The following is an 18814-nucleotide window of genomic DNA, read 5'->3' as shown; positions in this document are numbered from 1 at the left end:
AAGGTGGGGGCATTAAAACTCGTACTAAAATACACATTCTGGGGAAATTAACATGTCCATAAGGTAAGGACGGTTTCTTTGCTAATCAAGATTAATTTTGTTTGCATTGCTACGTCCCGTGGATTCAGTTTCCATATTTTTCCCACCTGCTGTTTATAATTTTATTTTCATATTATTATTATTCTCCACATTTTTACGTCATCCTAGTGACAAATACACCACCCAGGATCGCCCGGGAGGATTGGAGGGACGGAGAGTTGAGGAATTTTTTTTACAGCGTAGCCTGTGGGTGTAGGGCAATGCCATCGGGAACAGCGTTTGTCTGTCCGTATGTCCCCACAAACCAATCGGAGCTGAGGATCTGGTCACATGACGGGGACAGCGTTTAGGAACCATCATAGTGCATATTTTACTGAAAGGAAATATAATAACCTTCTGTGGAACGTTTTGGGGTCCCAGCAGGTGTCGTAAGGTAGGTAGGAGGTTTCGGAAATTCCTCGATGCAGTTGTGATTTTGAAATGCAATCGACACGGACCTTGCTCCCGAATCCGGAAGCGAACAGATGACGACGGTTCGCTGGTTTGATAAATATGTCAATGCAATCGTGATTTAACATTATATTTTGATATATGAATAGTATAGTATTCATTTGTGATTGAAATGATGAATGATGCTGTTCGAAATGAAAATATAGAGAACGTGCTTGACGTTTGACTGAAGGTGGCACAGGAATGTGAAATTTATTTGTTCATCGTTTGCCATTTGCAGTTTCTTTTTTAGCCAAGTCATTCACGAACCTGCTGTCCATGCCTGAATAAGAAAACAAATCATACATTATTTTCTAACCGCTAACTGGTATCCCCACCTAGGTCATACTATCCTCTTCAACTAAAGTATCAAACAAGCCCGGCTATGCCATTGTTAGACTATCGGTCTTGTTTTTTTCAACGCAGGTATACAAATAAATGCTTTTTTCCATTGATAACACAAAACGGAATGTATTTTATGAATGGAATTTCTTTCTTTTTTTGGAAATGTGTAAGGCACTTTTTTTTTGAAACGGAAAGTTATTAGCTGTAAAGATACACAATTTTATATTTTTAACACAAATATTAGTCACAAAAACCCCAAAATAGGCTTGATGGTATGCATCACATGCATCAGCTGTTGCATAATGCTTGGGTTTCAATCCATTGAGTTTCCTCTTCCTCTTGGAATAAGAATCAGGGAATCTGCTATATTAATCCTACAAGTTATGAATCACGTGGATATACTTGATACAGAGGTAATGTATTCACTGTAGTCATGCAGTAGTGTAGTCACTCAAACGGTAACATAAACTCTACAAATTATTAGCATCAGTCTAATCTTCCTTCAGGTCTTCCAGCATAGCTATGTTTGTAACTCCATCGATATCGCCATCTCTCCGGTGCAATTCTTTCTGCTGTTTTGCACAGTGTGCGAGTGAGTGAATCACAGCGTCGTGCACACAGTGAAAATGTATACTGTGTGGCTCTTTGAATGATGTAGTTGAGCCTTCCTCCATTTCCTGTCACCACGGCACATATAGGAGCAACATCAGTGTCCCACCTTGTACAGTCGTGGCCAAAAATATTGGCACCCTTGCACTTTTTTCAAATAATTCACAATTTTCTCTAAAAAGAAGTTGAAATTGACAAAAGTATTTGGTCTCCACAATTCTTTATTTCACTGTTAATATTACAGAACCTTTGTTCTTGATTCAGAACTTAATATCACGTTTTAAATCATAAAATAAAAAGAAATGGCATTGACAAAATTATAGACACCCGAAACTTAATATTTGGTAGCACAGCCCTTGGACAAAATAACTGCAGTCAAGAGCTTACTATAGCCATGAATGAGCTTTTGAACCATTCCTGGGTGCTTTCTGAAGTATGTTTGGGGTGATTGTCCTGCTGCAAGACCCATGACCTTCGACGGAGACCCAGCTTTCTGACACTGGGCTGAACATTGCGCTCCAAAATGCCTTGGTAATCTCCTGATTTCATGATGCCATCCACACATTCAAGGCAACCAGTGCCAGAGGCAGCACAGCAACCCCAAAACATCACTGAACCTCCATGTTTGACTGTAGGGAAGGTGTTCTTTTATTTGAAGGCTTCATTTTGTTTTCTGTAAACATAGAGATGGCGTGCTTTATCAAAAAGCTCTAATTTGGTCTCGTCTGTCCACAGAACATTCTCCCAGAAGGATTTTGGTGTGTTCAGGTGTGTTTTGGAAAACTGCAGTTGGGCTTTCTTATGTATTTCTCTCAGCAGTGGGGTCCTCATGGATCTCCTACCCTAGGACCCCCTTTCATCGAGTTGGCGACTGATGGTGCGAGTTGAAACTGTCGTGCCTTGTGTCTGAAGGTCAGCTTGAATCTGTTTGGCAGTTGATCGAGGTGCTTTCTCCACCATTCGAGCAATCCTTAGCTGCAATCTTTGATCAAGTTTTCTCTTGCGGCCACGGGAGGTTGGCTGCAGTGTCATGGGACTTAAACTTCCTGATAACATTGCGTACGGTGGACACAGGAACATCAAGGTATCTGGAGATGGACTTGTAGCCTTGAGATTATCCATGCTTGGTTACAATCTAGTGTCTGACCTCCTCAGACAATTCTCTTGTTTTCTTTCTTATCTCCATGCTCATTGTGGTACACACAGTGATACAAAACAGCAGAATGACTCCTTTTCTCCATTCAAACTGGTTGAATGAGTGATTTTTATATTGCAGGCACCTGAAACTCACCACAGGTGAGTTTGATTCCAAAGTAAAGGAGAATCACCTGTTTGAAATCTAATTATTTCTCACAACTTCTAAAAGGTTCCAATAATATTATCCATGCCATTTTAGTACTTCTGTGTGGAATAAGCTAAGATTTAGTAATTTTTTCAGCTTTTTTTTGTTTTGTTCCAATGCAAACCAAATAAATACAAATGTGGATACCAACAGATTTTTTTATTTCAACAACTTTATGGAAGAAATGGTGCATTATTTGACAAAAGTGCAAGGGTGGTAATATTTTTGGCCACGACTGTGATTAAAGGCAGGCCCGTTTACATGTACAGAGTGAGTCAAATGTCCGGAGATATAGGAAAGTTTTTGTTTGTTTCTTTTCTTCCTATCCTTCCTATGTTTCTGTTTCCGGACATTTGGCTCTGTGTGTGTGTGTGTGTGTGTGTGTGTGTGTGTGTGTGTGTGTGTGTGTGTGTGTGTGTGTGTGTGTGTGTGTGTGTGTGTGTGTGTGTATATACAGCAAAGTTTTCATTCACAATATAAGAACAGAGAGTTTGTTTAACTTACAGATTGCCTGAAGTATCCAGATTTTTGCAGAGTGTCCAGCATGGTTTGAGAGCAATTGGCCAGCAGGAAAATCACACCGGCCCGTCCATACGCCTGTTGCAGCTCCCGGAGAACGCCTGCACCAGGTGTATCCACAAAATGCATTGCACTGCAGTCCACCACGAGAGCGGAAATCTGCCTTGTGTTGCACTCAGAAAACCCATTGTCCTGCGTGCGTGCGACAAAGATGTTACTCGTGTATTCAACATATCGACAATCGTATTGTGTTCAACGTTTACAAACGTTGAAAATCAGACAAATACAAACATCTATACGACACACATTTACTTCGAGAATTTGCGTCTGACACCTGCCCCCGAACTTTTGGGGCTATAAAAACTTCTTTTTTTTTTTACGACCTAATTCCTCCTTGTGCAACACTTTTGTGCAACAAAGTACAACCAGCAATTTTCAACTCATTCTGTCCAGCGGTTTAAGAATACATGAAAGTCAAACAAACAGACAGACAGTTCTTAATCTCATGTAGACTCGTATGATGTAATTATCCTTCTAGCTAATGAATATGGCCATGCTTGTCGTATGTCTGGGATAGGTAGACAGTAAAAATAAAAAGAAGCTATTGGAGGATGCTTTTCTCATGTATGGGTGTAGTGAGGTTGAGAAAGTATGGACTAAGGTTAGGTGATAGTGCGACGTACCTCGTTTTTTGTCACTTCCGGTTTGTTTTTCACATTCTTCTTGACTTTCAGGGTTGGATTAAGACCAGATTTGTGGAAAATTGCATCCTGGAAGTATTTTTTGTTGGCGTAGTAGAGTGGGGAGTTGAAGTGGAATATGGCTACATTTGGCACAGGCAAAAGGCCTCTGTACCGCTTTGGATCAGCATAATGGTTGGTGTCCGGTACACGACCCAGGTGAATAATCGATGGTCTCTGCATACGAACCAATACGCAGACTGCAGCGAAGCAAATACCAACCAGCAGACCAATCTCTGTTGAGAGCAATGCCGAGGCGAGCATAGTGACCCACCAGACAATTGCGTCAGCATGACTGACACGCCACATTCTTGGTGTGTCAATAAACTTTCGAAAGGCTCCACGAAGGTTAACTATTATGATGGCGGCCAACACACAATTCTGGAGGGAATGGAAGAGTGGCGCGATCACCAGGAGCACCAGGAGGATAACCGCAGCTGTTACCAGACCTGATACTTGTGTCATGCACCCCGTGGCATCTTTCAGCAGCGTCTTGGTTAGGGCAGCACTTGTGGCGAAGGAGTAGAAAAAGGATGGGATGATGTTGCAGCAGCCAATTGCAAGCATTTCCTGTTTATTAAGAAGATATCAACAAATCGTTAGTTGCTACCATTGTGTATACAAAACTTTTTGCAAGTTAGATTAACTAAGTTACTGTTAAACCTGCTGTAATATTTAGCCGCTCACAATGAAGAACAAACATAATTTACTTACGAGTCATCGCATGAAGCATTTTAACATGCAATAAATATTTGGCAAATATTTCTCCATCGCTCTGCCTGATTGGATGACATTTGGACCCAACTAAGGTTGAGGACCTGGCGATTGGACTTGTTTTGGGTTGGAATAGTCAAAACCTCAATTACGGACGAATGATTTGGATGGTCATTGAATCAAGTAGTGAAAAGCCATTTTTTATAACAAGTACATGACAAAAAAAAACAAGAGTTGGATATGGAGAAAAATAAATGGAAGACAATATTTGAGTTAATGCTATTTTAAGTATTCCTGTGCCATCCCTCCATATGGAGTGCTGCCATACTTCACGAGAAGACAAACCATGATACCCCATGAGAGTTTTCTCGGAGGTTTGTGAGGTTGTTAGTATTGTCATGTACCCGGGTTAACACCCCAAGAGGACAAATGGCCAAAACGAGCTTTAACTCTGAGGCGTGTACCCAACCTGGCAGTCGTGACATGCGCGAGAAGGTTCGAGGTCTTACCTGACCGGGAACACACACAGGGGTTATTCGATCCCCACAGACACAGAGACGGGACAGCAAAATACACAATACAAGAAAAGTAAGATTCGACAAATAATGATTTAATCTATCTATAATTCCAATAATCTCTGTGTGTGTGTCTGTGTGTGTGTCTGTGTGTGTGTGTGTGTGTGTGTGTGTGTGTGTGTGTGTGTGTGTGTGTGTGTGTGTTTGTCTGTGACCGCTGTTTCTCGACAACCACGGGTCCGATATACTTGAAACTTGCCAGGTATATTGCTGGGGACCCGAGGATGTGCCTTTTCAAGGTTTCATATTAATCGGAGAAGTAGTTACCGAGCTATGGCGATTTATTTACCAAACTCCGCAAGCCGTTCGCTTTGGACCAAACCATTTCATGTAAATAGAGGGGGGGGATTGTCACCGTACTCGCAAGCCGTTCGCTTTCCGTTCACGCAAGCCGTTCGCTGGACCAAACCATTTCATGTAAATAGAGGGGGGGGATATAATTTTAGATATATATATAGTACGGGCATGCCCTAGTGAAAATAAATGCAAGTAACAATGAAAGGTGAGGTAAAACTAAAATTCCTAAATGAGGGACCCTTTACTCAGACTCGTATACAAACTATAACGGCACTCAGTAGAGTGCATACCTCCGCCTGTTTGGCCATATCACTCAATGGTGAAGAATCTTTTTAAAAATTCTACTAGTTGGATCCGGATCTGGATCTTCACCAAAATTGAATCGATTCTTCCTTGTCACACACACAACCTGTCCAGCAAGTTTCATCCAAATCCATCCATAACTTTTTGAGATATCCCGCTATGTATCGTTTTTTTGGCCCTATCTCCCAATGGTGAAGAATCGCTTACAAAAATTAAATAATTCTCATATCCGAATCCATATTCAGATCTTCACCAAAATCGAATCGATTCTCCCTTATCACACACCCAACAGGTCCACTAAATTTCGTCCAAATCCGTCCACAACTTTTTGAGATATCCCGCTATGTATCGTTTTTGGCCCTATCTCCCAATGGTGAAGAATCACTGAAAAAATTATAGTAGCCGGATCTGAAACCGGATCTTCACCAAAATATAAACATTTCGTTCTCGTCACATATGCTACATCTCTGCCAAATTTCGTCCGAATCCGTCCACAAGTTTTTGAGATATTTTGTTCACAAACGTACAGAATGAATGAATGAATGATCGTTTTAAGGCCATTTTCCCCGCTACAGCGGGGGTTAGCCTTGCGGGCCCCATGACGATCATGGTTCCCTGTTTGAGGCAATGTTTTTATGTCCAGATGCCCTTCCTGACGCCAACCCGTAGTTGCCTCTTACGATGCACAGGGATACAGTGTACCTATTCTAAACCGGGGTACCCACCGGGATCATTCATCCCAGCAAGCTGGTACTCAATTTGCCAACCTCGGAAGGATGACAGGCTGAGTCAGCCCCCTGGTGTTAATTTAGCGATCGACCGGGATTCGAACCCAGGATCCTAGGATCCCAGGCCGGCACCCTAACCGCTAAGCCAACACCAGGCTGGGTTGACAGGACTGACAGGCTGGCTGGACAGACAGGGGTGAAAACATAAGCTCCATCCATCTTTGGTGGTGGAGGGAGGTAACTAGGGGAAAACGAAAGTAAAAATAAATGATATTTCGTTTATTGCCGGCCGGCACTTGGCTTTGCATCCCCAAATGGCTGGTAAGGCTGCTGGTCGTCACCTCGAACCACCGCGTGGGAAACACACAAAATGGCATGGAATCGCTCCCACAGCCAGCCGCTGGTGTGAGGAAAGCAGGCAGGATCCCTCTTTTTGTTTCGCTCGTGACCTCCTCCTTCTCTGCAGGACACCACCGTCAACCAACACCTCCTCCTTCCGCGTTGCAAACAGTCCCAAAGCCCTGACACGTCTCCTCACCAGCGTCCACTCGCCACAGCGTCCACGCGCGGCGGGAACCAGAATGAGAGAGAGAGCTGGTGAGACGCGTCTTTTTGCCTTCTCCCGAATGTTCTACGCTCACGTCACACTCTCTGTCCAATCACCGAGCACGACTCGATCACGAAGGCCAGGGCGTGGCCTCCCCGTTACGATACGTCGGGGGGTGGGGGCGGAGTCTAATCTCTCTTCGGGAATGTTCAGATGACGTCGAAGGCCGTGAGGTGGAGCTTGCATGCTGATTGGCAAATGTGCTGGGTGTTGGTTAGCCCTGGTGGCGTTGTAAGCGAATGAGTCCATTTACAGTGCGGTTGTTGTAGTTATTGTGGCGACCCTTTGTAATGCAATAACAACGAAGGGAAAAAATCACAGGACAATTACACACTGGGGAGGTTATCCTTATGGACCCGATCTAAATAGCATAGCTCCACCCCTCGTAGGGAGACACATGTACGATCTTACCCGGACAGTCGGCCTAACTTAATTTACATCGAGGTGGGTTCTTCTTCTTTGCGACACTGAGCATTCTAAACCTACACGATTCTATCTCGACTAAGGTATTTCATCCCCACCCCAAAAACACAACAGTATGTTGTAGTGTGTCTGAGTTGCAAAATATTTGCACCTTGTAAAGACTAAAGTACCTGGTTTGCTCGTACGATGTAGCCATGCTTTTTCGCAAATATTTCCGACAATGAAATCGTAAAGACAAAACTGACGATGGCGATGGGTACGGTGTCAGCTGCCACACTCCGTACGAGGTTCCATTCTGGTGGTCTTGGCACCTGAAAGCCCGTGGGGATAGTCCCCGCGATGCTTGAGCCATACCTCCCTTGAAGGTCTACGTAGTAGGAGATGAGAGTGGCAACAATCACAACCACAAGCTCAACAGGGACCGGTGCCTTCATCTTGTGCTTGTAACATATGTTCATCTCCTTAATTGGCACCATAACCAGAAAGCAGATAATGCTGGTCACCAGGTCACATATGTTGGTATGGTGGATCATCTTAAATAGAGAGACCCAGTTCATGACCAAAGCACCAACGCCCTTGTATCGAGGCATAGACAGGCCCAGAAGATATTTAACCTGAGATGTCAGGATTGTGATGGAAGAACCTGTGACAAAACCACTTAGCAGTGGTTCTGACAGGTAAACAGATATGAAACCCAGCTGAAGTATGCTCATCATCACCTGCAAGTGAGAAAACCCCATATGCAATGAATGTTAATTTCAACTTTTTGATTACTTAACATTTCTATACTGACTCAGGCACATCAAGGAAAGTTTATTTTCTTGTATCTTGCAGGACAAAGTCTCAATATAACATCAGTGTACTTGAAGATGAGTTACAAGGACATGAGTAGATGGTGTTGATGCCATGTTGTTGATGCCATAAATTAACAGAGTTTATGCTATCTGGATCTGGGATCCCAACATCAGGAACCACGTGCTCTGATGGGGACATGAAGCAGGCCAATCCTCTACTTTTTTATCTTGCCAAAACGAAGTTTTTGCAAGATGTATTAGTCAGCTTGTATGTTTGTTTGTTTGTTATCTTGCCAAAACGAAGTTTTTGCAAGATGTATTAGTCAGCTTGTATGTTTGTCTGTTTGTCTGTTTGTTTGTTTTTTTGTTTGTGGTTAATCATTTTTTTTTCACGTTTAGATCACTCTGTAGACCACAGTTATTATTGGAAACTCCTGTAACTTCGCATATCAGAGTCCTATAGAGATACCCTTCAGCACACAAAATTTTGAAGGTCAAGGTCAAAGGTCAAGGTCACTTTGCGGTCAATCATGGAGGCCAACGAAACCCTTATTTTTTGAGTAACTTTGATCGGATCGTCTCCAAACTTCATGGGAATCTAGTATATGGTCCGGCGCTCAGCTGATTAGTTTTTGGTGGCGATCGGCCTTGACCTTCATGGTTAGCGCTGGAGGTCGAAAATTATTGACCCCAAGGTCAAATTTTGAAATCGTAGGTACCATATCGAGTAATACCTCATATGAATGCCCTTGATGAGTGCTTCCCAGATCTGTAAACAGTTTGACGCTATGACGTCATTTGATGACGTCATGACGAAAAAACGGAATTTTCACATTTTGGCAAGATACGGTTCACCCTGTGGGTGACATAATTATCTTGCCAAAACGAAGTTTTTGCAAGATGTATTAGTCAGCTTGTATGTTTGTTTGTTTGTTTGTGGTTAATCATTTTTTTTTCACGTTTAGATCACTCTGTAGACCACAGTTATTATTGGAAACTCCTGTAACTTCGCATATCAGAGTCCTATAGAGATACCCTTCAGCACACAAAATTTTGAAGGTCAAGGTCAAAGGTCAAGGTCACTTTGCGGTCAATCATGGAGGTCAACGAAACCCTTATTTTTTGAGTAACTTTGATCGGATCGTCTCCAAACTTCATGGGAATCTAGTATATGGTCCGGCGCTCAGCTGATTAGTTTTTGGTGGCGATCGGCCTTGACCTTCATGGTTAGCGCTGGAGGTCGAAAATTATTGACCCCAAGGTCAAATTTTGAAATCGTAGGTACCATATCGAGTAATACCTCATATGAATGCCCTTGATGAGTGCTTCCCAGATCTGTAAACAGTTTGACGCTATGACGTCATTTGATGACGTCATGACGAAAAAACGGAATTTTCATGAAAAAATTATTTCCTCAGTTCTCATCAAAATCTTTCAATATTTCATGTGCGTTGGTCATGAAGACATACTATTCACCATACGAAATTATTAAGGTCAAGGTCAAATGGCAAGATACGGTTCACCCTGTGGGTGACATATGTTCATTTTTATCTTGCCAAAACGAAGTTTTTGCAAGATGTATTAGTCAGCTTGTATGTTTGTTTGTTTGTTTGTGGTTAATCATTTTTTTTTCACGTTTAGATCACTCTGTAGACCACAGTTATTATTGGAAACTCCTGTAACTTCGCATATCAGAGTCCTATAGAGATACCCTTCAGCACACAAAATTTTGAAGGTCAAGGTCAAAGGTCAAGGTCACTTTGCGGTCAATCATGGAGGTCAACGAAACCCTTATTTTTTGAGTAACTTTGATCGGATCGTCTCCAAACTTCATGGGAATCTAGTATATGGTCCGGCGCTCAGCTGATTAGTTTTTGGTGGCGATCGGCCTTGACCTTCATGGTTAGCGCTGGAGGTCGAAAATTATTGACCCCAAGGTCAAATTTTGAAATCGTAGGTACCATATCGAGTAATACCTCATATGAATGCCCTTGATGAGTGCTTCCCAGATCTGTAAACAGTTTGACGCTATGACGTCATTTGATGACGTCATGACGAAAAAACGGAATTTTCATGAAAAAATTATTTCCTCAGTTCTCATCAAAATCTTTCAATATTTCATGTGCGTTGGTCATGAAGACATACTATTCACCATACGAAATTATTAAGGTCAAGGTCAAATGGCAAGATACGGTTCACCCTGTGGGTGACATATGTTCTTTTTTTGTTTTTTTGTTTTTTTGTTTGTGGTTAATCATTTTTTTTTCACGTTTAGATCACTCTGTAGACCACAGTTATTATTGGAAACTCCTGTAACTTCGCATATCAGAGTCCTATAGAGATACCCTTCAGCACACAAAATTTTGAAGGTCAAGGTCAAAGGTCAAGGTCACTTTGCGGTCAATCATGGAGGTCAACGAAACCCTTATTTTTTGAGTAACTTTGATCGGATCGTCTCCAAACTTCATGGGAATCTAGTATATGGTCCGGCGCTCAGCTGATTAGTTTTTGGTGGCGATCGGCCTTGACCTTCATGGTCAGCGCTGGAGGTCGAAAATTATTGACCCCAAGGTCAAATTTTGAAATCGTAGGTACCATATCGAGTAATACCTCATATGAATGCCCTTGATGAGTGCTTCCCAGATCTGTAAACAGTTTGACGCTATGACGTCATTTGATGACGTCATGACGAAAAAACGGAATTTTCACATTTTGGCAAGATACGGTTCACCCTGTGGGTGACATGTGTTTTATTTTATTTTTTCTGTTAGCCTACTAATTAACTTTCTTTTCTGTAAGTATAAAGGATATCCCCGACACCAACTAACTCAACATACCTTCTGCATCTGCTAATGGCAGTACCTATGTGATACGATACCATGTTTATGTTAATTTGTGATATCAAATCCATCATCATCAGTACAAGCATCAAACATGATCCGAAACATCTCACCTGGTAGACACCTGCCAGAAAAGCTATGTTGGCAGCAATTCGAATTGCATAACAACTCCTGTCACAGTTGCTCATAAGTGTCGGCAATGGTTTACTCAGGTTAGAGGTCATTTCGTATCCCAATCTCTCGGTGGTCGAATATCTGTGAATGTTACTGGTGTTTGCAGAAAGGTCATAGCCCGCTTTCTGCAGTTCATTATCAACCACTTGTCCAATCATCAGGCAGAGGACAGCAAAGATTCCAATAGATGCATGGCGGGAAGTTCCAAGCAGGAAGTAGATGATGCAGGGAAAGAAGGATGCATACAGACCGTAGATTGGATCCTGACTTGCAAGAAGGGAATAAGCAATGGACTGTGGTACTGATATGATTCCCACAACGAGGCCTGACATAATGTCCCCAATGATGTACTCTCTGAACTTGTACTTGGGAAGCCACTGCAGTACAGGAAAAGTGTCGAAAATGACCTTTTTGAAGCACGACGGGGAGCAAGTCAGGTGCTTTTCAGCTGTCATCTTGGCTCGTTCCAAAAAGGTCACTTGCGGCTGATCATGCTTTTCCAGCTGGATACAGACGTGTGAGATGCTGTCTTCTATGTTTAAACTATCCGAAAGCGTGTTCTCACTACTCTTGCTCGCATTTGTCAAGCTAAATTCGTTATTTTCTGCCATTTTCACAGAGTCCAATGAATTTGCTGCACCTGGTGGGTGTATTAATGAGACTGCAAGGGGAGTTCAGAATCCTTTTCCCTACTACTTGCTCCTCGAGGGCTGGGGTAGGAAGGTAAAGAAAAAAAAAAGGGGAGGGGGCAGAAGTCAAGAAAGGCCAGCATCTCTTTTGTTATTGCACATAGGAAAGCTTAATACCTGTTGTCCTTATTGTCAAACTCATTACAAGAACGCACCTTTATGGTGCAGGCCGCATTCTATTTCCACTGTGTGGATCTGAACCACGGAGGAAATTGCATTTTTCTGTGCAATCAGGTTTTTTTTTGCTCAAGTTGTCAAAATTTTCAGGATTAATGTAAGCTACTTGTTCAATGCATGGATTGCTACATTAAGTACAGTAGTTATATAGGTTGGATAGTTTTTGAACTGCCTAATGGCCAGTTAGTTTTGCATTTTCTAGTTTTGCATGAATGTATAGTTATAAATTATTTTAATAACAAAAAAATTTTTTCATATGATATTTCGGAATTTTTCAATACAAGTCTCGGCTTATGGAGGAGCTTCAGAACAGGTTAACAGGCTAACAGAGTAAAATGGGATTGAGCAGAGAAAAAATGCATGGAGATGTCACACATGAGTAGTGGAGTGGCAGGAATAGAAGAGGAAGAAGAATAGGAAGAAAACAAAAAGTTTGGTAAAGGGACAGCTGGAGTAGAAGTGATTGTGGGTAGTATGGGAGAAAGCATGAGCTTGACTATGGTATGGATGGCATATTTTAAAGACTGGAGGGGAAGAGCACAAGGCAACATACAGAGGGAGTCAGCTTAACATACCAGAGAAAAGAGGGATGAAGAATTTGAGGAAAGCATGCAACTCATCAGATGTGGGTAGATAAAGCAAGTGGATTTCTTGAAGAATGTATGACCTGGGGGAAGGGAGGTGTTTTCTTTGCAGAGCGTGCAGCAAAGAAAGGGTCGGATGAAGTGAGGCCAGAAGGAGGTGAAAGTAAACTGAGAGTCCACCAACCCTCCCATGATGGGTGAGAAGCAAACTCTGACACTTACCCTCCTGCCAGGAGATGCCGAGAATGTGAAAAGCCTTTGACCTGACCACTTCTAGGTGTGCAAGATGGGAAGCAGCTGCTCCAGCCCATATTTTGGGAGTCATACCCTCTGGTACTTTGGATGAAGGCCTCACAGAATACAATGAGCTCTGGTTCAGAATTGTCATGCATCTGCAGAGAATACATTTGCCAGCCATATATGCCAGTTTGGAAATATGGTCCACCCAAGACATGACGTGGCCAAGGATCTCCAGTGACTTCACTTGTTCCAAGGGTCTAGAAAATTAAACTGAGTGTTCGACAGGAGATCCTTATGGAGGGACAGTGCCAGGAGCATAGATAAGTGTTCATAGTTTGCACCTGAACCCTCCTTGCACTCACATCACCACCCTTACTGGCATAATTTAAGTTTGCGAACGAGATGCTTTGTTACTTTTTTTTCTCGCCACAAAGGGAATGCAAGACTATTGCAACGTCCCTGTCTGTGTGTGTGTGTGTGTCCGTATCTACAGTATATACTCTTGCTTTAAAAATGGTTTTCCTCTGCAAATGCTTGTTCGATCGATGCAAAACATTAAACATAAAAGGAACTCTCCATGGAGAATATTTTATTGCTAACTCTGACATCATAAGTCACATGGTATGGCAGCCATATTGGTTTAAAGGAAAGAAAATTGGACATAATTTTCTCCGAAACCGCTCAACGGGGAAAAAATTACACTTGGCATCTGTCACCACATCCCCATGGGGTATATAGGATGATAATGATGGCATCATCGGTCAAGTGGTATTCCAGCTATAATTGGTTAAATTAAAATATTTATCCAAAAAATCGGAAACTTCATGTGTCTGATCTATGGTCCGATGTGAGGGAAGAATTAAATTTATGATGTTAATAACCCATGCCAAGAAACTATGTGACATGCATGGTACGGTATATGGGCCATACAGTACATAATAGTAGCGTGTTTAGTTAACGATGGTATTTTTCTTCAGAATGAATGCGTGAGGCGAGACTATGCGCTGTACGAGTGCCATTCTAGTATATTTAGAGTTATTTTCCTTTGTCCAGTTCTGCTTTGTGAATCAGATCTAAATTCTGTGGTGGATTATAAATCCTTCCAGGTTCTCTCATCCCAGTCCCCTGAGGTACTTCTGGGAACCCCATGTCCCCCTTTCGGATACACTATGTGAGAGAGAGAGAGAGAAAAGGAGAGAAGGAAAGAGAGGGAGGGTTGTAGGAGAGAGAGAAGGAAGGAGAGAGAAAGAGCTTTGGACTTTCCTGCATTGAAAGACATGTTACAGGTAGCTGAATATTGCAATATTGTAGAGGATATACATTGGATGGTTTGCCATTGCATTCTCTGTCGTAGTCAGGGCAGGAATTTCAAAACTGGCCGGGGTGTCTGCACACAATGTCCTAACAAGATTTTTGAAAGGTCCTCTGGGGAATTTAACAAAGAAGCAGCTGCTTCCCATCTTGCTCTCCTATACCAACCAATGAACAGATATGACAGCCAGCTTTCACCCCCTCTAAATGGATAGTACTTAATAGTCAGATTATATCCTGCCACCGATCAAATTCAGACTAGACGGCTCAAAGATGAGTATGCTACCAACTGAACGATCCTGCCAGGACTTTGCACATAAATACATCATCATTTGTAGGTGTTTATAGAGTAAAAGTAACATGACAGGACGAGACTAGGATAATTGATTTATTTATCGTTGCGAATGCAGTGCGATCTATCCGACATGGATATCAGTTGTATTATATGGACAAAGTCGTATGGATATACAGTCACGTGAAAAAGTAAGTACACCCCATGTAAAGTTTTGCCTTTTTCAACATATTTCAACATACAGCTATTTTATCTTCATTTCAACAATATTGATAGATAAAGGTGATATAATATAACAAATATCATGAAACATTTACATTTTGTAGTCAATTGCATAATTTAAATAAACATAAATGCAAATTTCGCATGTGGAAAAAGTAAGTACACCCTTGGCTCTAATAGATGTTATTGCCCCCTTTGGCAGAAACAACCTCAAGTAGGCGTTTCTTATAACTGTCTACCAGTCTCTGACATCGACTGGGAGAAAATTTTGCCCACTCCTCCATGCAGAATTATTTCACCTGTGCGATGTTTGAGGGGTTTCTTGAATGCACAGCTCGTTTCAAATCCCCCCACAACATCTCGATGGGATTTAGATCCGGGCTTTGCTTTGGCCATTCCAGAACCCTCCATTTCTTTCTTTTGAGCCATTCCTAGGTAGATTTACTGGTAAGTTTAGGGTCATTGTCATGTTGCAAGGTCCACCTTCGGATGAGCTTCAACTTTCCGACAGATGGCCTCACATTATCCTCAAGCACCCTCTGGTACAATGAAGAATTCATAGTGGATTCTATGATGGTGAGCTGCCCAGGCCCTGATGCAGCAAAGCTGCCCCAAACCATAATATTTCCACCACCATGCTTTACAGTTGGTATCAGGTTCTTGTGGTCAAATGCTGTCTTTGGTTTTCACCAAACATGTCTTCTGGTACTGTGGCCAAATAGCTCTACCTTTGACTCATCTGTCCAGACACATTGTTCCAGAAGTGCTGGTCTTTGCCTCGGTGTTCATTGGCAAACTTTAGTCTTGCCCTGATGTTCTTTCTGGACAGCAAAGGTTTCCTCCTGGCACACCTCCCATGTAGATCAAATTTGTGCAGCCTCTTTCTAATGGTAGACTCATGCACTTTGACATCAACAGCGGCAAGAGCTACCTGTAGGTCCCGTGATGACATTCTGGGGTTCTGCGAGACTTCTTTCAGCATCTTGCGGTCTGCTCTCGGGCTGAACTTGCTGGGGCGGCCTGGCCTGAACAAGTTGGCAGTTGTTTGGAATCTTCTCCACTTGTAGATGATCTTCCTGACAGTCGAATGATTGATTTCAAATTGTTTGGTGATGTTTCTAAATCCCTTCCCAGACTCATAGGCATCTAAAACCTTCTTTCTGAAGGCCTCAGAGAGCTCTTTTGATCTAGGCATGGTGACGCCGCACACTTCAACAACAAAGAGCAAACCAAACTAAATGTCTGAGGTTTAAATAAGACAGGTTCCTCCAAGATCCTCTCTAACGATGTTCTAATCATTTGCACCTGAGCTGGTGCACCTGATTCTAATTTTAGGTATTTGAAGTAGTGATAAATGTGGGGTGTACTTACTTTTTCCACATGCGAAATTTGCATTTATGTTTATTTAAATTATACAATGGACTACAAAATGTAAATGTTTCATGATATTTGTTATATTATATCACCTTTATCTATCAATATTGTTGAAATGAAGATAAAATAGCTGTATGTTGAAATATGTTGAAAAAGGCAAAACTTTACATGGGGTGTACTTACTTTTTCACGTGACTGTATCAACACCTGTCTTATGCCGCCATCGTTATTTTTTTTTGGTAGAAGTGAAAATGCAAAGCACAGGTTTTATTGTTGCTTCTGCAACAAATTGCATGCGTATAAAAATTAAGGATATGAAATACCTTGTATTAACGTGGGCAGCTCTTCAGGTAGGCCCTTCCATTTGTTCAGCCAATGTCGGTAAACTTTCCCAACATTCTGATAGAATAATTTCTGTTGGTTCACCGAGCGATCACCATTTCTCTTCTAATGCCAGCTCGGACAACTTGCTCTTTCTTGCCTTGAGTACACGAAGGAAACATTCCACTGATACCTATTTGACAGGGGTGGGGTGAGGCCTTTATTGAGAGATAACATTTGCCTCTGGCATATTTGAGGTCAGTGCAGTTCGTAGATTGCTTGCAGGTTAATGACTTGAAATCTTATTTTGTAAGTGCAAGAGTTTTTTTTAAGTCAAGAGCAAGACCTTTTTTTGTGAAACGCGTAAGCATCAAATGTGATGGGAAAAGATGCAATTTATTTTACTCTTTTGGCACCATAGCTTAAATTAATGAATTCTATTTTAAATATGTCAATATATCTTTCTTAATCCCCACGTATTTCTCAATTTCATCTGGACTCTGGTGTAATGATTAGAGTGTCCGCTCTAAATGTGGGAGGTAGGTGGCTCGAACCTCGGCCGAGTCATGCCAAAGACTTTAAAAACGGTAGGTGCTGCTTCCTTGCTTGACCGTCAGTATTTAAATAGGATGGAGCATGGACGAAGAACCATGAGTTGGTAGGTCCTATCTCCCAATGGTGAAGAATCACTAAAAAATTAAATAACTCTCGTATCCGAATCCATATTCAGCTCTTCACCAAAATCGAATCGATTAGTCCTTATCACACACACAACCTGTCCACCAGGTTTCGTCCAAATCCGTCCACAACTTTTTGAGATATCCTGCTGTGTATCGTGTTTGGCCCTATCTCCCAATGGTGAAGAATCACTTAAAAAATTCTTCTAGCCGGATCCGAATCCGGATCTTCACCAAAATCTAATCGTTTCGTTCATGCCACATACATTACCTCTCTGCCCTTCTTAAGGAACTCGTATATAAGAACCCGTAAATGTTTACTCACTAATTTAGCTTGATGTGTTCAGTTGCAATAGAGCATTTTTTGCAAGAAACAGTGTCAGAAGTAACTTTAGTTAATTAACAGTGAGACTTCTGCTCATAAAGTTTAACGTTTTAATTTACGAGAAACGGTCTCCACTACAGGAGTAGCTTGGAAAGAGGAATGGGAGGGTTGGGGGTGTGGGGGAGGGAGGTGGTGGTGATGGTGGGGTAACTTCATTTTGTGCTCTTGGCTAGTAATGCCCCTTCCTCCTCTGGGAGGGATCAGCAAACGACCTGCATTGTGCCACGTACACAGGTGAAAATCCCAAGTCATCGACCCATCCTCGTGGAAGTGAGGGGTGCGTTTATTCTGTGCCCATGACCTGATCCTGGGTACATCGAGCAGGAAAGCAAAATTTGGTGAAGATTGGCCAAGCAGTTTTCGAATCTATAAACAAACTAGATGGTATTCATGGAATACTTACTGTGCGCAGTCAACTTGTTGCGAGCCAACTCTTCTGTTTTTGAACATTTTTTTCCCTTTCATCCAATATGGCTGTCAGACCACGTGAGCGATGACATCATAAATTTATATTCTCTAATATAATTGTTGCATAGATCACGCTCAATACATTTCAAACTGATCAGACTATGCTCCCCCTTCCTCTTGACCCGATGCTCCCCCTTCCTCTTCATTAACGGTATGGACCTCAAACATCCGGGGCCTTCGCTCAAACTTGACTGATCTCTCCATACAGGTTGCTTCTGACAAACCAGATGTGATCTGCTTAACAGAAACTTTCCTCCTTCATGATGTCTCTGATGCCTTGGTATCTCTCCCAGGTTACTCCCTCTTCCTGTATGATAGACGACCTGAGCCTCGTCCTGGAGGTGGGGTTGCTATCTTTATAAAAAACTCTCTTCCTCACTCGCCCTCCACTGCCCTCTCTCCACCTCACCCCCAGGAATACCTTTGGCTACGGCTTCCCCTTCGCTCCCACCTTTTGTTCATATGTGTGTTGTACCGTCCACCAAACAGCGATGACTCCATCTACATCTCGCTGTCTGATAATATGGACCAACTTC

The 18814-nt window shown here is 42.2% G+C and overlaps 2 protein-coding genes across 3 annotated transcripts in view; one reads left to right on the top strand and one right to left on the bottom strand.

Moving 5' to 3' along the window:
• The window catches only part of IDUA (alpha-L-iduronidase), a 200754-nt gene that overhangs the window by 2759 nt on the left and 179181 nt on the right, over window positions 1–18814 (top strand). The gene's annotated exons all lie outside the window — the stretch shown is intronic.
• On the bottom strand, window positions 717–16998 carry LOC137420958 (sulfate transporter-like). Of its 2 annotated transcripts, XM_068106514.2 has the most exons (6): window positions 16751–16998; window positions 11478–12248; window positions 7901–8449; window positions 4027–4653; window positions 3329–3535; window positions 717–1550 (listed from the first exon to the last, which is right to left on the bottom strand). In XM_068106514.2, exons 2-6 carry the CDS (start codon window positions 12147–12149, stop codon window positions 1365–1367), a joined length of 2241 nt encoding a protein of 746 aa, XP_067962615.2. In that variant the 5' UTR covers window positions 12150–12248; window positions 16751–16998; the 3' UTR covers window positions 717–1364. The 2 variants fall into 2 exon arrangements, with proteins under 2 accessions (XP_067962615.2, XP_078628273.1); XM_078772147.1 differs by lacking the exon at window positions 16751–16998 and having other exon boundaries at window positions 11478–12275.

This window comes from Myxine glutinosa, chromosome 2 (assembly GCF_964187855.1).
Source record: "Myxine glutinosa chromosome 2, kmMyxGlut1.1, whole genome shotgun sequence".
NCBI lineage: Eukaryota > Metazoa > Chordata > Myxini > Myxiniformes > Myxinidae > Myxine > Myxine glutinosa.
This window is presented reverse-complemented; position numbering and strand designations above follow the sequence as displayed.